This window comes from Sorex araneus, chromosome 2, assembly GCF_027595985.1.
Source record: "Sorex araneus isolate mSorAra2 chromosome 2, mSorAra2.pri, whole genome shotgun sequence".
NCBI classification, from domain to species: Eukaryota; Metazoa; Chordata; class Mammalia; order Eulipotyphla; family Soricidae; genus Sorex; species Sorex araneus.
Window position 1 is genome coordinate 144,349,216 of NC_073303.1, and position 24,978 is coordinate 144,374,193.

A 24,978-nucleotide genomic window follows, 5' to 3' on the forward strand; every position below is an offset into this window, starting at 1 on the left:
TAAGAGATGGAAGATCCCTTATGCCATTGCGTGGAGTCTCTGAGCAGCAGTACTGCACGAAACTTAGTCCCTCACTTCCTCATGCAAAACTGCTCCCCACCACACACTCCCTAGTTTATTCGATTCCCTCTTTCTCCTTTTCACTGTCATGTCTTTATGCCCTCTTTATTCTTTCTTCCACCTCTGATACTTTCCTTTTTTGTTCTGCTCCAGTTTTCTTCTCCCTCTCTTTTTCACCGCTTTCCACACTGTTCTTTCCGTTTTTCATTCTTGTCTTCATTCAGGGAGGAGAACCCACCCACTCTCCTCTCTGGTTCTTCCCCGGGGCCTGCGCTTCTCACACTCCCACCGATTTTCCTTCTGAGCCAAACACCCTCATCCAGACGCAGTGAGATTCAGAAGTAGGTCATGAAAAGGAGGTTGCTGATTTGTCAAATCTAAAAGAGTTGTTCTGTAAGCAATAAAAGTCGGCCTTGCCTTAAAAAGAAGGAAGTACTCTATTTTTCCTGGGGTTTTAAACTTGGAAAATAAAATGATCCTTTCCCTTTCTCAAGCTGATTATGAATATAAATTTCTACTTAGGTAAAACTCATATTACTAGCCAATCTGTGGACATTTATCGAGAACTTTCTGTATGCCAGACTCTATTCTAAGCATTCTAACCACGTGCAGGAGGATGTCAAGTTCTGAGATTCAACAAATAGAAAGTCTAAGGAGAAATAGAGAAGTTGCTCTAGAGTGATAAATACAGTCACTTTAGGCACTGGGAGTGATCTGATGTCAGTTCATTGGTAGAACTGATGGGGTTGACAGAGGTGGCATTGCTCTTTTCATGCAGAAATCTTCTCTGAGTAAATGACATCAACTGGTGACCTAAGATGTAAATGGCTGTGATGGAGAAGAAAGAAAAAAAAGCAAATTTGAAGACTTCGAGACAGAAACACGTTGTAAATGTTCAAGAGACACTAAGAAAAAGTATTGTGGCTAGAGACCAGGGAAGAAGAGAGAAGGCTATAAGATCAGAGAGAGAAACAAATTCAAGTCAGAGTCATGAAGGAAATGGAAAGAATTTATGGAGTTCATTTAGGTTGCAAACAGTGAGCATTTGCTCTTATATACATGGATATTTACATGAATAGGTTTATGTTTGTAGCTTCCTAGAAGTGGTCTTCAAAGTAGCCAATTTGAAATTAAAAGAAGTTATAGTCTCTTAAACCCTAAACCCAAGATATTTAAACCTATCTGAATCTACTTCATTTATAGGTTGACTGACATGATGGTACTAATCATTTCAGTGACATTTAGGATGCTAAATTTGGAGTAAAATAAGAACTGATCTAGAAAAACGGATGTTACCTTCCAGTTATTTTCATAAACAAAGGCATAAAGAGCTGCCAACCACTGGGGTTGAAAGAAAAAAAATGGCAGAGTTTTTTTTTTGTAATAATTTTTTGGACTTCATTTTTGGACTTTGACTTTCTAGAAATCTTACTTTTATGGATATTTTAAAATTGCATAGATAAATTTCTAAATATTATCTCTTCAGAAGAAATGCTTGTTCATAAATCATGTTATAAATGGAAGCAGAAATATTGTTGCATCCTTTATGTACTTCATTTTCTTAAAGCTCAAGAAACTGAATGTAGTAATTTTACTTAGCCTCAGTTAGTATCAATAGGTTAGTTGCTTAACTTCTATTTGTTTACAGTAAGCACTGTAAAACAAACCAAACAAAAAACTTATAATTTTAACAATTCCTGTAATGTATCTGAGGGGATCAACACTTTGCAATATAAATAATGCAAGCTAACTAAACAGTGGATGCCTGAACGAAGAGCTCTGAACTATATTCTGTTAATGTTTGAATCATACTAAACTGAAGAGCTTCTCAGATTTATATTAAATTTATATCAGTAAATTATTATTATTGGCTCGACACAATTCTAAAATTTATAGAAAACTACAAGACTCCAACTAGCCAAAGTTATTCTAAGAGGAAAGAAGAAAAATGGAGGAACCCTTCTCCCCATGTTCAACCTATATTACAAAGTAACTATAATTAAAAGAGTGTGGCATTTGAACAAAAACACGTACACAGCTCAATGGACTAAAACAAAAATTTAGAAACAAAGTCACATACAAATGGACATACAGTGTACAGAAAAGAACCAAAACTGTATGATGGAAAAGAGAAATATTTTTAACATGGGGTACTGCGGAAACTATACTGGCATATGCAAGGGGGTGATGGCAGAGAATTAATCCAGGTCACTATATAACAGTGTCACTGTCTGTAGCACTGTCCTCCTGTTGTTTATCGATTTGCTCAAGCGGGCACCAGTAACGGCTCTATTGTGAGAGTTATTGTTACTGTTTTTGGCATATCGAATAAAATTAACTCAAAGTTGATTAAATAACTAATTACTAAACCTGAAATCATGAAATACATAGAAGAAAACATAGGTGCTACTCCAGGAACTCAACTTCAGAGAAGTATTTGAAGACCTAATCCAGTGGGAAGGTAGACAAGATCAAGAGTAAATAAACTGGGCTACACCAATTTTAAAAAATTTTGAGGCTGGAGCAATAGCACAGCGGGTAGGGTGTTTGCCTTGCATTCGGCCAACCAGGGTTCGATTCCCAGCATCCCATATGGTCCTCAGCATCGCCACGGGTAATTCCTGAGTGCAGAGCCAGGAATAGCCCCTGTGCATCACTGGGTGTGACCCAAAAAAGAGCATAAAAAAAGTTTCTACACTTCAAAAGACACTACTTTAAAAGGTGAGTGAGGGAATACTAGACAGAAAAACACATTTGCAGATCATACTTCTTACAATGTGCAAATACCCAAAATATATGAATATCTCACACAGTTAGACAAAATAAGACAAGCTATCTGATCAAAAATGGAAAAAATTTTGAAAAATTATTTCTCCAAAGAAAAGATGAAGTCCATACACAGTCTACAGACAAAAACAAAATGAATCCTTAACATCTCTTATTATTAAGGATATGCAAAAAAAAAAAAAGCTACAGCAAGGTATCACCTCACAATGGTGAGAGAGCCTCTATCACAAAAATAGAAAACAAGTGTTGATTAACAGCATGGAGAAAAAGGTACTGAGATAAATTGTTGGTGGAAATCTCAATGTAAAAAAAACTGCTATATAAATGATAAGAAGATTAAAAAGTAAATAAAAATTGAAATTCCATACATCTAGTAATATTACTCCAAGAAAATTTTCAGAAGGATATGAAAACATTAATTCCGAAAAGACTAGTTGTACTTCCATGTTCATTGCAACATTATTCACAATAGCAAAATTATGGAAGCAACCTAAATGTTCACTGAGAGATGACTGGCTAAAATGTAGATATTCAAAAGAATACTGCCCTGCCAATGAAATGGATGAAATCGTGGCTTTAGGAACAAAATAGATAGAGTTTGAGAGGTTTTTGCTAAGTGAAAATACGAACATAAAGGAAAATTATCTGGTATTTTTCTCTCACATGCAGAATATAAATTGCTAAAATAACCAAACTTGCAAGAAACAATAGAACTCCTACACTCAGAGAAAATGATGGTGGCAACCAGAAGAAAAGAGGAGAGGGGTGAGAGGGATGAGAGGTTTGGTGGTACTGGAATGTTGGTAGAGGACGTAGTGCAAATTATCCACATATAAAGGTAGAAAGCAAACACTGGAAATCTCATAATATCATAAACTATCATGTCAACAAAATAATAAAATTTTAAAGAATTATTATCAGTAAAAATGTCTGCTTCTCCCAAGAAGAAGTGAGTGGGGGTGGGGGAGTAGAAAATTGGGAGATAGTGGCCAACCTTACTTAAATCACCAGACTTCCATATTCAGCAAAACTTCTTTCTGAAGAACAACCCAATTCCCAGAAGTCACATAGAGGTGCTTCAGATTCCAGGACTCCAAAGGAAATAATTCAAAATTCTAGTCTATAGCAATAGTACAGTAGGTAGGGCATCTGTCTTGCCCCTGGCAGACCCAGGTTTGATCCCATTATCTCGTATGGTCCTGAGACTTCCAAGAGTGATTCCCGAGAATAGAGCCAGGAGAAAGTCCTAAGCACCATTGGGTGTGGCCCTCAAACAAACAAGCATTGCACCTAAAATTCACTGCTTTATGATTTTCAAACAAAATTTAAAAAACAATTTCCTGGGCTGGAGCAATAGCACAGCAGGTAGGGTGTTTGTCTTGCACGCAGCTGACCCGGGTTCGATTCCCAGCATCCCATATGATCCCCTGGGCACTGCCAGGAGTAATTCCTGAGTGCAGAGCCAGGAGTAACCCCTGTGCATCACCAGGTGTGACCCAAAAAACAAAAAAAAGAAATAATTTCCTTTTGGCTTATTATTCAGAAAATGTCATTAAAATTAATTTTGCAAAGCTTTAATGTAACTTGGGATCAGAAGAAAATAAGATTTTTCTGAGGGGTGCACACCCGTTGGTGCTCAGGGCTTACTCCTGAATCTGTGCTGTAGGGTCACTCCTAGTAGTGCTCAGCGACCATATGTGATGCCTCGGATCCAACACTGGTCAGATGCATGCAAAGGCCTTAACCCCTGTACTATTTCTATGGCCGAAAACATTGTTTTTTAATGTATAAATTATCATGGTCGTTCGGAGGTAACCCAGAAGAAGACTATCTCTGACAAAACCATTGCACTATATTGTAGGGAGAGAGATTCTACTGAATAGACAACCTCATATTCAATCAACATGGGTGCAATTACACATATGTAAGTACGTAAGATTGACAGGTTTGGAGTTGGCATTCACATTTTCCTGGACATGTTTAGAAAGACAATAGTAGAGAAATTTTATAAACTCTGACTTCCATGGGGGGTTTAGTTTGAAATACAAGTTACTGGGCTGGAACAATAGCACAGCAGGTAGGACGTTTGCCTTGCACAGGGCCCACCCGAGGTTCGATTCCCAGCATCCCATATGGTCCCCTGAGCACCACCAGGAGTAATTCCTGAGAGCAGAGCCTGGAGTAACCCCTGTGCATCGCTGAGTGTAGCATGATAAACAATATTTTCATTTCTTTTGTGTTACTCTTGGAAAATTCTTTTTGTTTTGTTTTTTGTTCGGGGGCCAATACCAGCTGTGCTTAGGGTTTACTCCTGGCTCTGTACTCAGGGATCACTCAGGCAGAGATCTGGTGACCACCTGGGGTGCCCAGGACATAACCTGGGTCAGCCGCCTGCAAAGCAAGGGCCCTGCCTGTTGATTCTCGCCAGTCCTTGTCTCTCAAAGTTCTGCTATATCAGGATGTAAGGAAAACAGAAAAAAGAACTTGTCCTCAATGAAGTACATAAGAAATATATAACTTGACAACAATCTTATATTCAGGCCAATCTCCACTAGCCATAAATGTCCACTTTTCTGCTGGGTCATGAAAAGCATAAACAAATAGTTAATGAGAAAGTGACAGCATTTTGTTCCATATTTACCCTCTGTTTTTCTTTTAAAAAAAAAGCAACAACCATACTAAAAAGGGGTGGAAAGAGTACTGATGAAAATAATACTTCATCTTTAAAATTTAAAAATGAATATATTAATATAATTTATAAAGTAATATTAATTTAACTTTTGTTTAATATTTTAAAATATTGAAAATTTATAGAAAATTTTATATAATCTTTATAATTTATAACTTTGATATAATCTTTCTTCTATAATCTACAGGAAAATATGGTGTGTATCTTACATATTGTCACCTGGATGCTATCTATCCCCACCCAGCACCACATATTATTATCTCTCACGTACTGCCAGGAGTGATCTTTGAGCACAGAGTCTGAATAAATCCTCAGCATAGCTGTGTGTGGTCCCGAAATCAAAATCAAAGCAAAGCATTAAAAATGGGTTTTTTTTCTCTCAAATCAAATACATGAGAGTTGCTTCAAGATACAGCTTGTATGTAGGGAAAAATCTATTCAGCTACCACTCCAGTGTCCATAGTGGTCTGAGATCTGATGCTGCACAAGCTGTACACAATTGTTTATGCTACTTGGGACAGAAAAACAGGCAACAGCAGTGAGAAATGTATATTCTAACTTCTGTCCCAACATAATTGGTTTGGAAAGATACTTAGTTTCATCCAGCAGATGAACACAGAAGGTTTAGTAGACTCTTACACAACTTGCAAAGATTATTTAAACATTTCAGATGTGGAAAAAGAGCCAAGAAGCCTGGCAGATTGTTCCTTCCCTGGCTGCACCTGTCATACTCTGGCAGGAGCCCCATACAGGTCACTCACAGACTGAAATGAAATTAGTCTCTTGTTCTCAGGAGGTAGCAGCCTTGGTTTCCTTAGCCCTCAATATGTTTTTGAAGGAGAGGGAAAGTGGTTTGAATTCTGTCTCCTTGAAGGATGACTTAGGTCCCCAAATACAAAAATGTTCAGAATTTTTACACTCAGCTTCCAAAATAGTAGAAAGTCCCAAAGAGCAACACAACTCCCTGTTTGAGCAAATGTCTGCCTCCTCCTGGCACTTAGGATCTCTATATAAGGTTGGAATGTGTTGTTATTGCCATTTTAGAAATGGAAGTGATTTTGAGATCTTTTGCCTAACATTTTTGTTTTATGAAGGGGTAAACTCACATCCAAAGAGCTCATGTAATGTGCCTGTCCAAAGTTCTTTTGCTTTTTATTTTTTCTGGTCCAGGGGGCGTGTAGCAGTGCTCAACTTACACTTGGCTCTATGCTTAGGGATCACTACTAGCAACGTCCCCTGGTACCATATACAGAGTGAGGGATCAAACTGAGGTCAGCAACACCACAAGGCAAGAGCCTTACTCCCTGTACTATCTCTCCAATCCCTAGAGAATCTTTCAACATTTCCAAGCTATTTCAGAGGCCATCTTCCATGTTTATTATACTTTTGTACATTCAGTGAATGAAATTCCTTAGAGAGCATGAATAAATAAGATAATATTTATAAAATACTTCATCCATAAAATGTACAAAGCTAGACACCCATAGTTATGGTGCTATATACACACATATATCTTATATATACATAGATGTGTATACAAAGTTATACATATGTGGTGGTAGGGACTCTTACCAGGATTGGCAGTTTGCAAGGCAAGTGCTTTATCTCTTGTATTATCTCTCCAGCTCTATGTCTGCCTAAAGCCTTCAAGGTCAGTTTAGTAATTTCTCTACTTTAATAACATTGTTCGTTATTGACTCATTCATTAAATACTTATTGAATTCTCTGCCTTTCCTAATATTTATTATAGGTACAAGAGACTCAACATTAAACAAAGCAGCACAAAGCTACTTTTCCACTGAGGTTTAATAATCAATAGCTACCACTGAATTATGACTGAAATGGTTTATAATTCTATGTTCTTTTGAAGGAAAGATGTTTTTTCAAGTTTTAATGGATACCCTTGCACAATAGATGCACCTTGTTCTCCAATACCCCCCTAACGTAGCCCCAGATGCCTTCTTGTACTATCTTCCCCTAAACACTGAAATAGTCTGATTTTCAACTTCTAATTCTCTCCATCTCATTGTAGATTTACATCTTGATCACACAAGCAACAGATAAAGGACCATTACACTCCATATGTGCACTCTGAGAGACAGAGACTTTGTTCTGGAAGCTATTACCCAATTATTATTGACCTGAAGAGTGACAAAATATGTAGCTCATTGTCCTTCCATATTTTATGATAGTCTGAACTCTTAGGTGGTCTTACCCTACATATTGAACTTATGTGGGTGGAAGTGACAAGAGGAAGTAAAGAAAGGCTTATAGCATTTAAGCATATGTAAGTTATATTATTTGCAAGGCAAAGAGAAGATTCTTATAAGACTGTGGAAATTTTCATCTCTATCTATGAAATACTCATTTACCACTTATGGTAATAAGAATCAGGTGCATCTATTTCAAATTCCAAGAGATTTTACCAACTCATACAGAGGGAAAATAAAGGTCTAAGAATATATTTGATCAAATATGTTCACAAAAAAAACCTTTAATGTAAAATATGATTTATAAGGAAAGGCCTATTGCTTTGGTAGGGTAATGTTTTCCCCCTGAATATTCCATCAGAAATGAATTATAGTTGCCATATCAAATAGAATGGTGTGAGACAAAGTGAAATATTTTATCTTCTGCAATCCCCTAATTTGTGATTTGAAGATTAAAAGTATGTGTGAGAATTGCTGAGTTATCACATATGGTCCTCCAAGCACCACCAGGAGTAATTCTTGAGTGCAAAGCCAAAAGTAACCCATGTGCATTGTCGGGTGTGACCCAAAAAGCAAAAAAAAAAAAACAACAACCCAAAAACCAATAACTAGGTTTATGCATACAATTCTAATGCAATTCTAATGTTCTAATAACATTACTGAAAGTAAAAGTAGCAGTAAGAGAGTATATTGTTCACATATATGAGGACCCTGGGTTCTATCTCCAGCACCCCTAGCCTCACAAAAATCTCAGTGAATTGATAAAATTTTAACATTTTATCAATTACAATTCTGGGATATATATTCCTCACTGTATATAAGAATATAAAACCTTTGTATATTTTGTATACTAATGGCATTATTCTAGTATAGATATGTATAAAATACAGTAAAAATTAAATCTAACGTGAAAATAAAACCACTGAGCTACTTCCCTGAACCTGAAAAATTCCTAACAGTACATTCTGACCCCTTACAATGAATTTTGCATCTCAGAGATAGAATTAGAAGGGTCATGAAACTAAAGTGCAACCATACTATAGTCAACTATTTGCTAATTTATTTTAAGCCACCCAAGTTGTGATCAGAGAACCAACTGAACTGGTAGTTCAGTTCTTGGACTGAAAAATAGGGTGCTCCCTGGTCTATAGTGTGGGGAGGGGGATGGGGCCTCCAGGACCATCCCTAGAACTTTTCCAGAGACCATGTTGTACCACGGACTGAACTCATGTGGGACCTAGCATGTGCCAGAACTCCTGTACTACCTCTTCTGCCCTGTTCTTTGATTTGTCAATTTCAATTATTTTTCAATTCAATTTCAAATGTTTTTTATTGTCAATTTCAATTGCAATTAGATGTCTCTTACTAATTTCCTTACAATCTCTGAGGACTCCACAAACCTTCTTAGAATTAACTCTTTCTAGATTCTTTATTCCTCTATCCACATTTCCTTTCTATCAGCTCTGTCCTTACCACTTAGTTCAGATAATATGGAGCTACAGGAAAGGGAGGTTGATTGACTATGAGGCCAGATGTACACAATTCAAAGATGCCTCTTTGTTCCACAAACCTGTCTTTTGAAGTTAGAAAGAAGAGAAGACGTAGTTAAAGGCACTTTATAGATGTTGCAACTAAGCCCAAAGGATAGAATGGCTTGCCTGAAAATATCAACAGGAGCTGAATAAAAACTTAGTTTAGTTTATATTCAGCCATAATTAAACTTAAATAATAGAGTTTTAGGGTTAGATACATCTTATAACATGTTGGATTTATTGAAAACATGATACTATTAATCACTCTCATGCCAATTAATGAAAATTTTATTAAAATGAGTCCATACATAAATTATTTGCATAATATTTATCCAGATTTATGCTTGTGGCTTGTAACTAGCTAAAATATCTTCGTTGAAGGCAGTGATACAATTTTTTGGTCTGATACACAGTTGGTGTTTTAGTCATTTTCTTGCAAAAGAGAGTTCTATCATAACTAAAAGGGATGATAAAACATATACATTCTTTCAAATATCTCCTTCTTTGTGCAATTTGGAAAACTCATAAACTTGAGATATTTTCAAGGATTTAGATCTCATCATATTAAACAGGACCATTGGCTTCCTTCTTCCCTTCCTTTCATGCATATAGAATATTTTAATTACTTATTTAACAAACCTATGATTGTGAGAGCCAGGGAAGCTGGATAACCAGGAAATGCTCTCTAGTTCTTTAGATTCCTCCACTGGAATTCCCCCTTTGGTCAGTCAAATGTTAAGAAGCCCTCTTAGTCCTGATTTTTCTCCTCCTTTAATCTTTTGGGGATTTTATGGTAAAAATATATTTAAAATATGTATTAATGCCTTAAATGCATTAATACTTTTAAAATATTTATTCTATATTTTAAGAAACATTTTCTTGTCAAATTGCAAACACATTTCATAGCTTTAAATTGTGGAAACTACTTATATGATTCTCTTAGCTTCTTTTAAAAAGCAAATAAATATAATAATTTAATATGTGTTATGAATAACAAATAAAAGGTCTCAAATTATGAATTTATTGATTAAAAACACAGCTCTTCTCCTTATCATTTTTGTTCGTTTTGGGGCCACACCTGTAGATGCTCAGGGTTACTCCTGGCTCTGTGGTCACTCAGGAATCAATCCTAGGGATGCTCAGGAGACCATATGATAAGCCAGGGATCAAATTTGGGTCAGCCTCATGCAAGGCAAACACCTTACATGCTGTACTATCACCTGGGCCCCTTCTTAATTTTTAGTCTGCTTACAATTTGTATTGAAGATAGCAACTGTTCTCTATTCTTTCCTTTACATTAAGTTCTTTAAATGCGATCACTAATGCTCCCTAGATAAGAAACCCTAACACAATTGAGGTTCTGTTCTTAAGCTGAACCTAATGTCCCAGTTTTCAGACATTCTCTCATTTTTTGTTCTTTCAAAATATTATTTCCAGGGTTTTTAGTGTTCAATATATGACTTCTGTATTCAGACTGTAAAGATTCCACTACTGGTTTAACTAGTTGTTAGTTATTGACAAAAATTAGTCCTTCGATCTCTTTAAATCTCAGACTCTCGTATCTACAAAGGGGAAGAGAAAATTACAGTACTTATATCAAATAGTAGTCATGATAATTAGAAGGAATAATTTCCACGTTGCACAGTCTGACACTTAATAACTCTCACTTAATATTAATTGTTATCTATTATAGAACGTTAATATTTTAAACATTGAAAAGAAGCCTTGAAAACCAACTATCCTAGACACGCCTCTGAAAGATGAGACAACTGAGACCCAGATAGAAGCAGCTAATTCCCTAAGATCTCAAAGTAAGTTAGTAGAAATATTAAGCAGAGAACCTTGGTCTCATTCCCCATTATCCCTGCATCCTATTCTATTACCAGATGCCCAGATGGAAAATGCATTGAGAATGTCTGGGGGTACAAGTGGGGGTGATTCATGGAAAAATTAAAATAAATAAAAGGCAAATATGCAGGAACTGGGAGAAAACATAGCACTTTGAGAGAGAGATAAGTAAACAGCTGTGGGGCTAAAGCTAAGTAAGGTAAGAATTTAGAGATTTATCAGTTTCATTGAGGTTTTTGTCACGGCCTCTGTCTATAGCCACAATAACCAGTCACTCTGCCAGTATTTCAGAAAATGTAATAGTGAAAGAAAACATTATCAAATGCCACTGGATTCTTGTCAAGAAAAACCAATAAAAATGATTACTCCAGCAACATAAAAGCGTGCCATAAAAGCATAATAATCAACAACAGTATTTAAGCAGCATGCCACTGAGTATCTGACAGGGTGCCCATGTTTTATAGACAGCATTTATGTACTTTCACAACCCAAATTCTTACTTTTTATGACTTGTGTATAAATTTGGGAAGTGGTTGAAACCACATTTCAAATCAAAACTGCTTATGAGGCACCCTGCCAAATAAGTGTAAATATCCTTGGGAAATCTCATATTTAACTCTGGGAGAGTGAATTTATCCATTGGAGAGCTAAACATATCATGAATAGTTATCTTGGTCCTTAGGAAAACATTGTTCTAAGGAACAAAAAGAATTTGCCCAAATTCAGAAAAAGGGGATATGTACTTCAATTTCTTAAACATATAGGTCTAATTATTATTAACCCAGGAACTATAAATATAGCATTGCTCCTGTTTTTTGCTAGTAATTTAGCTATAGGAATATACTAATAGCATGTACAAAAATGTGTTCGTCAATAAAGCACTGTTATTAATTTTGTTGTTGTTACACCTGGCAATGCTGTGCTTAAGAATCACTTTTGGCAGTATTTGGGGGATTATAAGCAGTCCAGGGTTCAAACCTCATGCACGGCAAGTACCTTACTCCTGTGGTATCTAATTGGCCTAAACGAATTTTTGTCTCACTGTACATTGATCTATATAGAGTACTTCATACCAATTTGCAGCATTTAGTTCAGTTGACAGTAATGTGATTATTTCACTGAATTCTTTGAATTTTATTCTACCCACTACCAAATGAGGATATCTTAAGATCAGTGAAAAATTCTTATTTGTTTTGTTTTTTCCACCTGAATATCGCTGTGCTGAAGCTATAGCACAACATGTGGCCGACCCGGGTTGGATTCCTCCATCCCTCTTGGAGAGCCCGGCAGGCTACCGAGAGTATCCCGCCCTCACGGCAGAGCCTGGCAAGCTACCCATGGCATATTCGATATGCCAAAAACAGTAACAACAAGTCTCACAATGGAGATGTTACTAGTGCCCACTGGAGCAAACTGGCAAACAGTGCTACAGTGCTACCTGAATTAGTCCCTAGCACAGACCTATAAACAGAAGAAGCAAAAGTAGGAGAGATATATGGTGAAGATAGAAAGAAAAAGAAGAGGGTGAGATGAAAGGAAGAAAAGTGGAGGGAAGAGAGGTAGTAAGACAGTAAGTTGATTTTTCTAATTAGAAGATGCTAAATCCATGCTTTATTCTTAGATATTTATTGATGAATCCAATTTGAAACAGGGAATGGGTAACTCAGAGTTACACTTCCATTATCAGTCAAGTACCCTGTGGCAACAACCCAGTCAGTATCTGAATGTGTTACACTGGTAATACTGGTAATCATTGACTATAGTCAATATATGGTAATCATGACACAGCATAGTTTTGGGAATGCTGTATTAAAGGAAGTCAACAGGGTTATCCCTGGATAAAAAAAGAGATAACAGAGAATTCCTTTTCTGGACGCCAACAGTCTTCAGCAGGAGCTGCCAACTATATAACCACTAAAGAAGGCTTAACAGTGCGCTCCTCAAGGTAAAGTGACCAGTGTTCTGGAAAGTCTTTAATCTGGAAAGCAAGTCATCACCAGAAATGTACTAAAATCTTTTGATTATCACAAGTAGAGTTGTGCAGGCAGAGGGTTAAAGCAGAAAGGGAGACTTAACTGGAAGATTTAAAGGGAAAAGAAAAACTGACCAAGTTCATAGGTCCTAAAGCAAATGACTTCCATGTGTAACACACCCCTAAATAAAAAAGCTAAAAAGTAGCATATTTATAATTTAGAAAGCATTTCTGGAGGTGTTAAATAATGATTATGGCTGATACACAATTTTGAACCCTCTTGCTGACACTGTTGATTTGAATTCCCAATTCTAATTTGTTTGATCTCCCCTGCCAACTCTATTCCAACCACAGAGGCTATTTTCCCATATCAATCTAGATACCCATAGAATACTAAAGCAACCCAGAGTAGCTATTCATTTCCAAACAGTAGAGTTTGGATTATTATACCTGGATTAGTTAATCCAGGATTAGGGGCTGGAGTGACAGCACACAGGTAGGGCATTCACCTTGCATGTGGACCTGACAACCCGGGTTAGATTCCTCCGCCCCTCTCGGAGAGCCTGGCAAGCTACTGAAAGTATATGGCCCACACAGCAGAGCCTGGCAAGCTATCCGTGGTGTATTCGATATGCCAAAAATAGTAACAAGTCTCACATGGAGATGTTACTGGTGCCCTCTCGAGCAAATGGATGAGCAACAGGATGACAGTGGTAATACAGTGACAGTGATAATACCTGGATTAGAATAAAATCTAATGAGAAATAGAGAAAAGTGTGACTTAGGCTTCTAGTATGCTATAATAGATGTCCTAGACAGATTCTTCTAGTTTTTGTTATTCTATGATTTTTTTTTGTTTCAAGGTCATTTGTACTTGTCACATATAGTAAGCAAGACTAATAGGTGTATTGTATAATAGATGTATACAACGAGAAAATACAGACAGCATTTCAAGATCTAACCAAAAGGACAAAACCTAACCAGAGTTTACACAATGTAAAATAAATTGCTCTTTGTGATTACATTCTAGGTCAGCTGCACCTATCCTTTCAGCACATGTAATAAAATCAGACTTTTGGGGACATTTGCATCAGATTTACCTTTTTTTCCCGCTTTTAGGGTCACACCCAGCGATGCTCAGGGGTTACTCCTGACTCTGCACTCAGGAATTACTCTTGGCAGTGCTTGGGGGACCATATGGGATGCCAAAGATCGAACCTGGATTGTCCGAGTGCAGGGCAAATGCCCTACCCACTGTACTATTACTCTGGCCTCTTCATCACTGTCACTGTCACTGTCATCCCGCTGCTCATCGATTTGTTCAAGCGGGCACCAGTAATGTCTCTCATTGTGAGACTTATTGTTACTGTTTTTGGCATATCAAATATGCCATGGGTAGCTTGCCATGCTCTGCCATGTGGCCGCAATGCTCTCGGTAGCTTGCTGGGCTCCTTCATCAGATTTTCAAAAATTACTACAGCATAATTTATATTTGTTTTCATTAGCAAACCTGTTTTTAACCAAATAAATGAATGGAGTAAGATTTCAGGAAAAATACATGAATGAGTAAAATTATTTATTTATAAGTTTAATTAAATTTTAAAAACTAAAAATAAAACTGAAATTATTAAATAACTAATTGCTTCAAAAACATATTTTAGATTTCTCTAAATTGATTTGAGCAATTCTTTCTATTAACTGAAATAATGACTTTATACCTAAAATTAACATCAGATCTTGTTTTCTCTTTCTTTTGGGGGCCACAAATGACCAACGCTCATGGCTTTCCCTGGTGCTGTACTCAGCACTCACTCTTGAAGGGGCTCAGTGGACCATATATGTTGCCTGGTATCAAACCTGGTTGGGTAAAGCAAGTGTTCTACTCACTATACTATCACTTGGCCCCACATCTATTTTTTTTAATCTGTACTTAAACCTTTAGAAACCCAAGGTGTTCTGTTTTTTTTTTTAAGTGATCTGAAGGATGGTAAAGTTTTCTCTATTTGAATGCATGATTAATTTTCAAAATTGACACAATAAGCACAAAAGGGAGATTATCGTATGCAGTTATTTCTAAACAGCATTATTAAAACATCAATCTGAATAGAAATATTTAAGAAGGTATGCTTTTTGGCATTATGAATGCTACTCATAATGCCCAAATGATTGTATATTAGCATTACGAATGCTACTTGTAATACTATGAATAGCATCGTAGTACTATGAGTTGCATTAGGAGTAGCACAGTGCTATGAGTAGCATTCTGAATGCTACTCATAGTACTACTAATTATAGTACTTCTAATTCTAATGCCGAAAAACAGAGAAAGAAGACAAGAAAAGTGCCTGCCATAGAGGCAGGTTTGGGGTGGGGTGGAAGTAGCTGGAGGGGTACTGGGGACGTTGGTGATGGGAAATGTACACCTATGGAGGGATGGGTATTGGAACGTTGTATGACCGAAACCTGATCCTGAATATCTTTGTAACTAACTATGTATCTGACAGTGATTCAATTTAAAAAAAAAGAAGAAGAAGAAAAAAGAAGTTATGTTTTTCTGAGTACATTAAAATACCTGGGCTACAGAGACAGTGATGACAGCAGATCCTAGCTCAGTACCCAGCACTGCATATGGTCACTGGAACATAGCCAGGAGGCATCCCTGAGCACAGATCCAAGAGGAAGTCCCTGAACACAGCTGCCTAAAATATTCCATATCCCAATCTCCTCGCCAAAATTACCACCTCCAAGGAAATATTCTTAATCTTAAACTCTGAGATGATGAAACTGTATAAATAAAACTTTAAAATGAGTCACTGATAAGGATGTTTGATTTATCTATGGAGTTGGCATATGCCAATAATTATAATTAATAATCTTGTTTCACAAAATTTGGGGAATATGGTGAAAGGAAGAGACCTACAATTTTCCAAGTTTAGCACATGCCATCCTATATTTGGAGCAATAGCATCAAGGTAAATGTCCAATGATTAACATTCTGTTCAGATGCTAAAACTTCTGCTCAGATGCTAAAATCTTTCCAAGACAACTCTCATGGAGAAAGTGCTCCCCCTAAGACACCATTTATGGTTTAGTCCAATTTTGTGTCCTTAAACACAGCATGGGTTAAATCTACCAAGTTCTAAAGGAGCAATCCCAATCTTTTTTAAGTAGCACAGAAGCAATTTTATCTCCAAGGGTCTTTGGGGCTGCCCTTAGAGATTTTAGGCTTCTCTTACCACCATGGATAATTAGAGTGAAAGAGCGATGTATGTAATCACCCCACATGAGGCCTATTTAATATATCTTGCTCTAGATATATTCCTTTTCTAATTTTGCCCAGGATCTTTGAGCGATGATAGTGAAAACACCACATTCAAATTAGAACTCGAAACTAAAAGAATCCAGCATCTTTTCGTAATCATAGTCAAGTCTTAATTATTTATGCATATGGTCGGAAGCATCTTCAATACATCATTTTAACGATAATGTGTTTCACTTTAAAACATGTTCTATATTTGGAGTTTTTGTTTTGTTTTAGTTTTGGCAACATCAACAGACTTATTTTCCTAATTAGTTTAACCCCAGTTAATGTTACAATCAACATTCTCTGCATGTACACATGCAGAAAGCACACGGATGACAGGGAGAATGCCAGAAACATATTGTGGAATAGGACAAGGTGGTCTCAGATTATGTTTTGTTGCCATCACTTCACAAACTAGATCATCTGGATTTTCAGGGAGTTGGCTGTATTTATTACACCAGACACTTCTTGGAGCCAAATAATCATATTAGCTTAATTCCCCATCTATCATATATATGCTGGGCCTAGTAATTACTGATTAAACCAAGAGAGATGATGTATCTATCCAACATATGGATTCATTTCTTTTTCAACCCAGGATTACTTCGTTTTACTTATCTATGCAAATCCTATTAACAAAATAATTGCCAGATTGCTCTACCCTTACTATCAGCCTGGGCTTGCAGATATTGGGGCATATAAACGAGCAGAAGTGGCAGGATGCTGCATGGAATCCTTTGAGACACCCCCATCCCACCCCTCCACCCCTCACCTCCCCCTGCCCCCTGCCCTGCCCGGCCTGGAGACTCACCTATCTTCTCAGCTTGGCTGCCCTCGGCATCCTCCGTCGGGGGTGGGGCAGTGGCCTGGGCAGCCCCGTCCTCTGCAGCAGGGGAGGCAGCAGTGACAGCAGCAGGCACGTCGGCTTGTTTGGGCTCCTCCTTGGCAGGGCCCTCCTCGACCTTGGAGGAAGGCGAGTTGTCAGTGGACGCTTTTGTCTCCGCAGAGCCGGCCTTCTCCTCCGAGGGGGCCGCAGCCTTGGGGGGCGCCTGCTCCGCTGCGGCGTCGGGGGCGCCGCCGTCCCCCTTCTTCTCCTCGCCGGCGGCGTCGCCTGCCTTGCCGTCCTGCTCGGGCTTGGGGCCGGCGGCGGGGGCCCCGTCGGGGACGGCGGCAGGGCCTTCTCCCTCCTTCTTCTCCGCGCCATCGGGCACCGCAGTTTCCTCCTTCTTCTCCTTGGCGTCAGCCTCGGCGGCGGGGGCCTCGCCCTTCTTCTCGCCTTTGAGCTTTTTCCTCGTTATGTGTCCGCGGAAGCTGGCCTGGATTTTGGTGGCGGCCTTGTGCGCCTTGTCTTCTGGTTTGATGCCATCTTGCTCGATCTTTTGGTCCTCATCGTTTTTTTCAACCTTGAGGAAGAAGAGCAGAGAAAAGAGAGAGGTGGCATGACGTTCCTTTGCTTTCGATAACGGCAAGCCAAGCGGCATGTATTGTTTTTACTCTGTGCGCGGTACATCACACCAAGGCAATCGATAGTCTAGAAATTCAAAGTAAGCCTCCTCGCTCTCCAGGGCGGAGAAGACAAAGAGAACATGTGATGAGAAAACCAACACTCTCTGGAGTGACAAAATCACTGGCCTTGTTTCCTATGTATTTTTTGTCCATGTCAATAGCACTCCATTGACAAACTAAAATCAACCCTTTTTTTGCAAAGTTACTTGACCATTTCAAAGTACATTCAACCTAGAGTTGGGGCTATGATTTAGCAATGAAGCGTAAGTCTTTATGAGAATTCATAAGACTTGCCTGCAGTTTTCATGCCTGTACCCTAAATAAAGTTTTTTCCCCTGCAAAATCCATTCATTGATTAGCATAGATTTTAATCAAAGATTTTTTTTTAAGTCACACCTGGTGGTGTTGAGGGCTTATTCTTAGCTCTGTGCTCAGGGACTTTGGGCGCCCGTATGTAGTATCAGAGATTGAACTTAGGTCAGCCTTGTGCAAGACAAGCACTTTACCAGCTGTGTTATCTCTCTGGCCCCAGATGAGAGATATTTTTTTAAGATTTCTAAAAGGGACTTTAATATAAAACTTGATAATTTAAAAAATAGTATTTACAGCTGTGCAACATTTCATATCTCACAGCACTCATATTCCAAGAGTAGCACACCACATTTGATGGGATTTAAATTAGAAGGCAATCAATCTTTGAGGGAAATATATTTTTACAGAAATATATTTTTATACAAGTCTTACCTTTAACAATATATTAGTGTTCTCTTATAGAGGGGTTTAATGGCCCCAGGGTGAAACAGAACAATCTTCACACACTTTCCTCTAGGGAAAACTTTTTGGACCATTTTTGGAGGTTTATTCATAACAAACAATACAAAATTAATTATTTCGGTTCTGCTTTGGGGCAGGGATTGGGGTTCGGTATGGAAATATCCAAAATATGGTGTTGGGAAGGTGAAACAGTGGTGGGATTGGTGTTTGAATATTAATGAAATTAAATATAAAATGTGAGCTACTTTATAAAAATAAAATTAAATTTAAAAAATAGTATGAAAAAATTGTTTCCCAAGTATAGTCAAGAAATCAATGGCAAAGCATGTGGTTACAGTTTAAAAACCATTTTCATCATTGTTTAAAACACAAAGGAGCCCTAGAACTTGGAGGTGCTTGTTTATTCTGCAACTATTCAGAATGCAGGTCCCATAATGTCTACTTTCTTCTGCGTGTGGTCCATCATCACTAATAAAGGTAGCAGGCCGTCAAAGCTTGCATACAAAAAAAAAAGACTGTTATTCTTAAGCCAAAAAAAAACAACCCACAAATACTATTCCCACTTGTTTAAGTCACAATCTCTCAGTCTCAAAGCAATTTAAATTAAAATAGTGTTATGTTATCATCACAATCACATGGATACTGAAAGCAAGAGAATAGAATACAAAATTTTTACCACTTGATCACAACACTAACAGCATAACATATGCTGCAAATGACTTTCTTCCATATGGAAATTAAACCAGATGGAAATTAAACCAGGAGATAAGTAGGAAGTACAGTCATAGATGAAATATGGAGGCAGGTATGCAAATTCTATACAGCTGCATTGCCCACCATGATGCCCTCCAGGTAGGTTACTGACAGTCTCCATTTGTTCTTCCATTTATTCTGCACACTATTATTAATTTTATTACTGTTATTATTATTATTTTATTCATGGGCTGGAGCGATAGCACAGTGGGTATGGCGTTTGCCTTGCACGCGGAGGATCTGGGTTCGTTTCCTCTGTCCCTCTCAGAGAGCCCGGCAAGCAACTGAGAGTATCCCGCCCACATGGCAGAACCTGGCAAGCTCCCCATGGCGTATTGGATATGCCAAAAACAGTAACAACAAATCTCACAATGGAGACGTTACTGGTACTCGCTGGAGCAAATCAATGAGCAATGGGATGACAGTGACAGTGACAGTGACTTCATTCATTTTACTTTTGTGAATACTTCTCTAGGCACTGGGGAGATTCATTCAGTGGTGATGAGTGCAGCAATTTTTCCTCAAAATGCTGAAAATTAAAAAAAAAAATGTTTTTCTAGTAAAAAGTTCTATCCTTGACTCCAATCTTGGCCTTAACTTGATTTTGACCTTTGCTCCAGTTTGGGAGGTGAGCCACAGCAAGCCAACACATGCTATGCTTCCCACCTGTCATACCAGCTCTGCTCCACTGACCCAGATCCTACAAATCATGACATAGCCTGGTCTGACATTTATTTGACAAACACACCAGCCTGATGCTCCTTAGGTCTATCTACATGTTGGTTCATATACAAATGTGTTTTAGGGAACAAGCTACTTGCGAAATAAAGGTAGGACTGACCATTTTCCAGTCAAAATGAAGACAAGTGTTTCCTCCTTTCTCTCCTAACTATCATAGGAAGAATGGAGTGAATGACAGAATGACAAGTGCTTTGCAGAGGCACTTCTGCTCCCTCCTTCCCATGCCACACTGCTTGGTTCTCTGATACACAACCGCCCCACTGTTTTCCTGCTGCTTTGACCCACTCCTATCAGGACTCACAGTGCAATCTGGGGCACGGGAGCAGCTGTCCTTGCCAGGGGCTCTCTGCTCAGAAATGGATGCAGAACCCTATTAAACGCACAGTTGTGAGTGGACTCTGGAACCAACATGTTCTTAATGTCTTTTACTTTATTTTGAGTTTTTTGAATGATGTGCTATCTTAGATGATAGGACAGCTGTACCTAAGTATTGATGGCAAGTGGTTCTTTAACATAAAAACTGTTCCTCACAAAAGTAGACAAACTAATTATTTCACAGTGGTCAGGTGAACAGAAAATAAAAAGAGAGAGAACAAAAAACCCTGTGCTGACACAAGAAAGCGACAGTTGTAGATGACCCAGGTTCGATTTCTCCATCCCTCTCAGAGAGTCCAGCAAGCTATCAAGAGTCTCCCACCCACACGGCAGAGCCTGGCAAGCTACCCGTGAAGTATTTGATATGCCAAAAACAGTGACAATAGGTCTCATTCCATTGACCCTGAAAGAGCCTCCAATTGTTGGGAAAGACGAGTAAGGATAGGCTGCCAAAATCTCAAGGCTGAGTGTAATAGAGATGTTACTAGTGCCTGCTTGAGTAAATCGAGGAACAACGGGATGACAGTGATACAGTGGGGGCAATCTGTTGGTGCTCAGGGTTTACTCCTGACTCTGCACTAAGGCAAGCACCCTACCAGCTAACCCTTAGCTCTTTAGTCCCAGCCCCTTATTCTCTTTTTCAGAACACAAAACAAGGGGGATGAAACTCTAGAAAGCTAAATGAAACACAAAAAAGAGGAAGTAATGCGTCTATGGGACATCAAGAGAAAATTGTACATGGATAAAAGAAATTATTTGATACTTTCACTCTGCCTCACTCTCAAATCATCTGCCAGGTTAACTCTCCACATAATCCGATTGAGCTTTTAAACATGACATTAATATTAAAATGACCATTTAGAAAGACTCAGATTAGACAAGGATATAAAGATCATACAAAGAAGATCAAAGGACAGGAGAAAGACTGGGTGGGAAGGAAGAGTCATGAAAGAGGGAGAATTAGGAGAGAACGGTCAAGATAACCTCATGAGTTGTTTCCAAGAATGTGGATACCCCTAGAGGTACTCAAATTACTTTGTGGCAAGTAGCAGAAAGAACTGAGAGATTACAGTCTACATTTAAGGAAGCTGGATTTTGTTTGTTTGGGGTTTGAGACCACACCAAGAGATGCTTAGGGCTAATTCCTGAATCTGAATTCAACCTTATACCCATTATACAGATTCAGCAGAAATGGAAACATGACATCTAAGGGCAATCACTGTCAAGTTGGCAGGCAGAAGTGGAGTGGAGGTTGGAAGGAAGAGGGAATCTGGGAACACTGGTGGAGGGAAAGTAAGACTGGTAGAGGAATTGCTATTGAATTATTACATGCCTAAAACTCAACTATCACTAAGTTTGTAAATCATGGCTTTTTAATAAAAATTATTTTAGAAAGAGGAGTTACTCCTGGGACCAATTAGGGATGCCGGGGATTGAACCTGAGTCAGCTGCCTGCATACTATTGGTCTGGCCCCAGAAACTGGATTGAAGATATTGAAAGTATAACAAGTACAAGTTTTTCAGAGAGAGAGAAATAGAGACAGAGAGGGAAGAGGAAAGGAAAGGAAAGAAAAGGTAAAGAGGAGAGGAAAGAAAGATGATGGGAGGGAGGATAGGGGAGAAGAGGAAGATAAAGGAGAGTTTTTGACTATAAAATCTTATGCAGCCCATAATAGCAGAATAAAGTTGATATGTACACATATTTAAAGATAGAGATATATACTAATGGTTCACTATTTTTATTACTTTATTGCAGTGAAATTCACATTAAGTCACTATTTTGAACAGGATTGATTTTAAGAATAGTTGACTGCAAGTAGGCATATATCTATGTCTGAAAGGAATTCACAGTGGAACATTGGTACTTTCTTTGAACCTGGTCACAATGAGAAACCCAGGGCAGAGTTCTAATGGAGGAGACAAAAGGTCATTGGTCAACCTCCTCTTCTTCTTCAGGTTTCTGCAGTTTCAGGGAAGAAGTTTGTTTTAAAGATGAGTAAGCACAGCTGGGCTACACGAGTCTCCCTTTGCATTTTGTCTGCTTTGAAGATCCAACTGAGGGCATCAGTGGGGAGGGGAGTAGAATGCCGGTAGAAGCAGTGAAGCTGTTACACCTTTGACAACTGCTGTCACCACGTTTTTAAACTCTGATTTTCAAGTCCAGTGAAGTCTTTATTCCCCCCCTGGTTCCTTGACAGGTGAAAACACAGATATATGATGACTGAGGAATTTCCCAGGAAGAATGTGAGATATCAGGTTCACTGTTGCAAATACTACACTACAGTAGTGAGAGAACTTGCTCCCAAATTCCAATAAAGGGTATAGCACAGTGCACCAGCTCAAGTTACAACACCTGGACAGCACAGAAAATGTTCCTGCATTGATGAACTATGCAGTATCTACCACTGGACACTTGAATAGCACTTTTCAGACAATAGTTTTGGATGTGAGATGAGTTTGCAGCTTACTTTTATGTAGTGTCTATTTAACATGTATGTCATAACTACTTCAAAAGACTAGAAGATGGCATTTTACACAGGCTGAAAATATTAGAGAATTTCATTCAAGTTAATTGTATAGGAATCATTATCCTGTCCCTGTGGCTCCTCCTTTCAAGTAATAAATACACTAAAATTTCTTGTTGGGTGCTCAAAATACTAGCACTGTAGCACTGAAACACTGCCGTCCAGTTGTTCATCAATTTGCTCGAGTGGGCACCAGTAATGTCTCCATTGTGAGACTAGAAATACTAGATTTGTTATAATAAGTATTTAAGTTACTGAATTTTTCTACTACACTGAATAGTGATTTTTGATTTCCTTTTCTTTAATTAAACATTTTCACAAGTTGTACTTTATACATTTTATTATTCAATACATTTTATTCAACAAAATTAAAAAATGAGAAACTTTCCTAGCCTCCCATACACACTTCCCCAAATATTTTTGCTTTGCTTTTCCTTCTTCAGGGTTGTAATCACTTGGCTTAAACATTGGCGTATGTGTGGTGTAGGAGGAGCGGGGTATTTGGCTAAACACAGAGGTTCTTAGGGCTTATTCCTTACCTACGTTCAGGGACTGCCTTTATTCCTTACTACCATTCCTGGTAGTTCTCAGGGGATCACAGGAGAAGCTGGGGATTGAAATGGACTTTAGCACATGGAACACAAATGCTTCAACCTCTGTAGGATCTCTTCAGCCACTGATTTGATTTACATTTTTATTAATTTTTAGTGTCAGGGATTGAACCCAAGGCCTCACATATGCAAAGCACATGTTCTACCACTGGCTGCATCCCTGTGCACCCTCCTTTCCCAGTATATTTAAAGCTAGAATGTAAGGGACCACTATTTCCTGGTCTATATGCACATGGGCTGCAGAGTCAGACATGTGTAGGTTTGATCTTGATTCTGCCATTTAATTCTAATTACTTATTTACAAATTATTTAAATTTGGACAAATCAGCATCAGTTTACTTATCTATCAAGGGAGACTAACAGAACTACTTTACTGGGTTATTGTGAATATTCAATGAGCTAATGAGGATTAAGTGACCTAACCTACTTTGTGTGGTCCTGACACATTGTCCATAGCCAAAACATGATAATGTTAGTATTTTTCTCATAACCATTATCATCATCACCACTATCATCTCATGGAAATTTATATACTACCATTATAATAAGTGAATATGTATTAATAAATAGCAAAGGCATTTTCAGCATATCAATGTAAATTCTCACTATGATGGGCGCTATCCCTAGTGGGGACGGAAAGATTCTTTTCCTTAACTCTATAATACTACTGAGCAATCTCTCCTCAAATAGGAAGCACAATATTGTCAAATATGTATTATAGCAATCAACTCAGTTCTTTCTTATTATTAAAACATGGAAATTTGTTTAGATAGCCAAGACTCCTGAACCATTCCTTATATAGTTCAGTACATTAGTTCAGTACATTACATTACATTACAGTACAGTACATTACAGTACATTGGGTGAAAATTAAATCAAAGGTCTATTTATTATTATTAATATATATATCCTTCACCTAACAACTTCCCATGTGACAAAAAGTTAGCTACTATTTTATATATTGATTCCATGGATTCATTTCTATTTCTGCTATGTCCAATAAAATAGTAGTCTATACAAATTCTGAAAGCTATGGTATTTACTCATATCTGGTGAGATTTATTTCTGGTAAAAGCTATGGTTACAGGGACTGGAGTGATAGCACAGTGGGGTAGGGTGTTTCCCTTGCATGGTTCGATTCCCAGCATCCCATATGGTCCTCTGAGCACTGCCAGGGGTAATTCCTGAGTGCAGAGCCAGGAGTGATCCCTGTGCATCGCAGGGTCTGACCCAAAGAGCAAAAGATAAATAAATTTTAAAAAAAAAGCTATGGTGACAGGTGTCAGACTTT

The 24,978-nt window shown here is 38.1% G+C and overlaps 1 protein-coding gene across 1 annotated transcript in view; it reads right to left on the reverse strand.

Annotated features, from left to right (window-relative positions):
• GAP43 (growth associated protein 43) overlaps positions 1 to 24,978 on the reverse strand; it is a 103,094-nt gene that overhangs the window by 31,245 nt on the left and 46,871 nt on the right. The window contains exon 2 of the mRNA XM_055126952.1: positions 17,214 to 17,805. Within this exon, the coding sequence (XP_054982927.1) occupies positions 17,214 to 17,805 (592 nt within the window). The remainder of the gene's footprint in view (positions 1 to 17,213; positions 17,806 to 24,978) is intronic.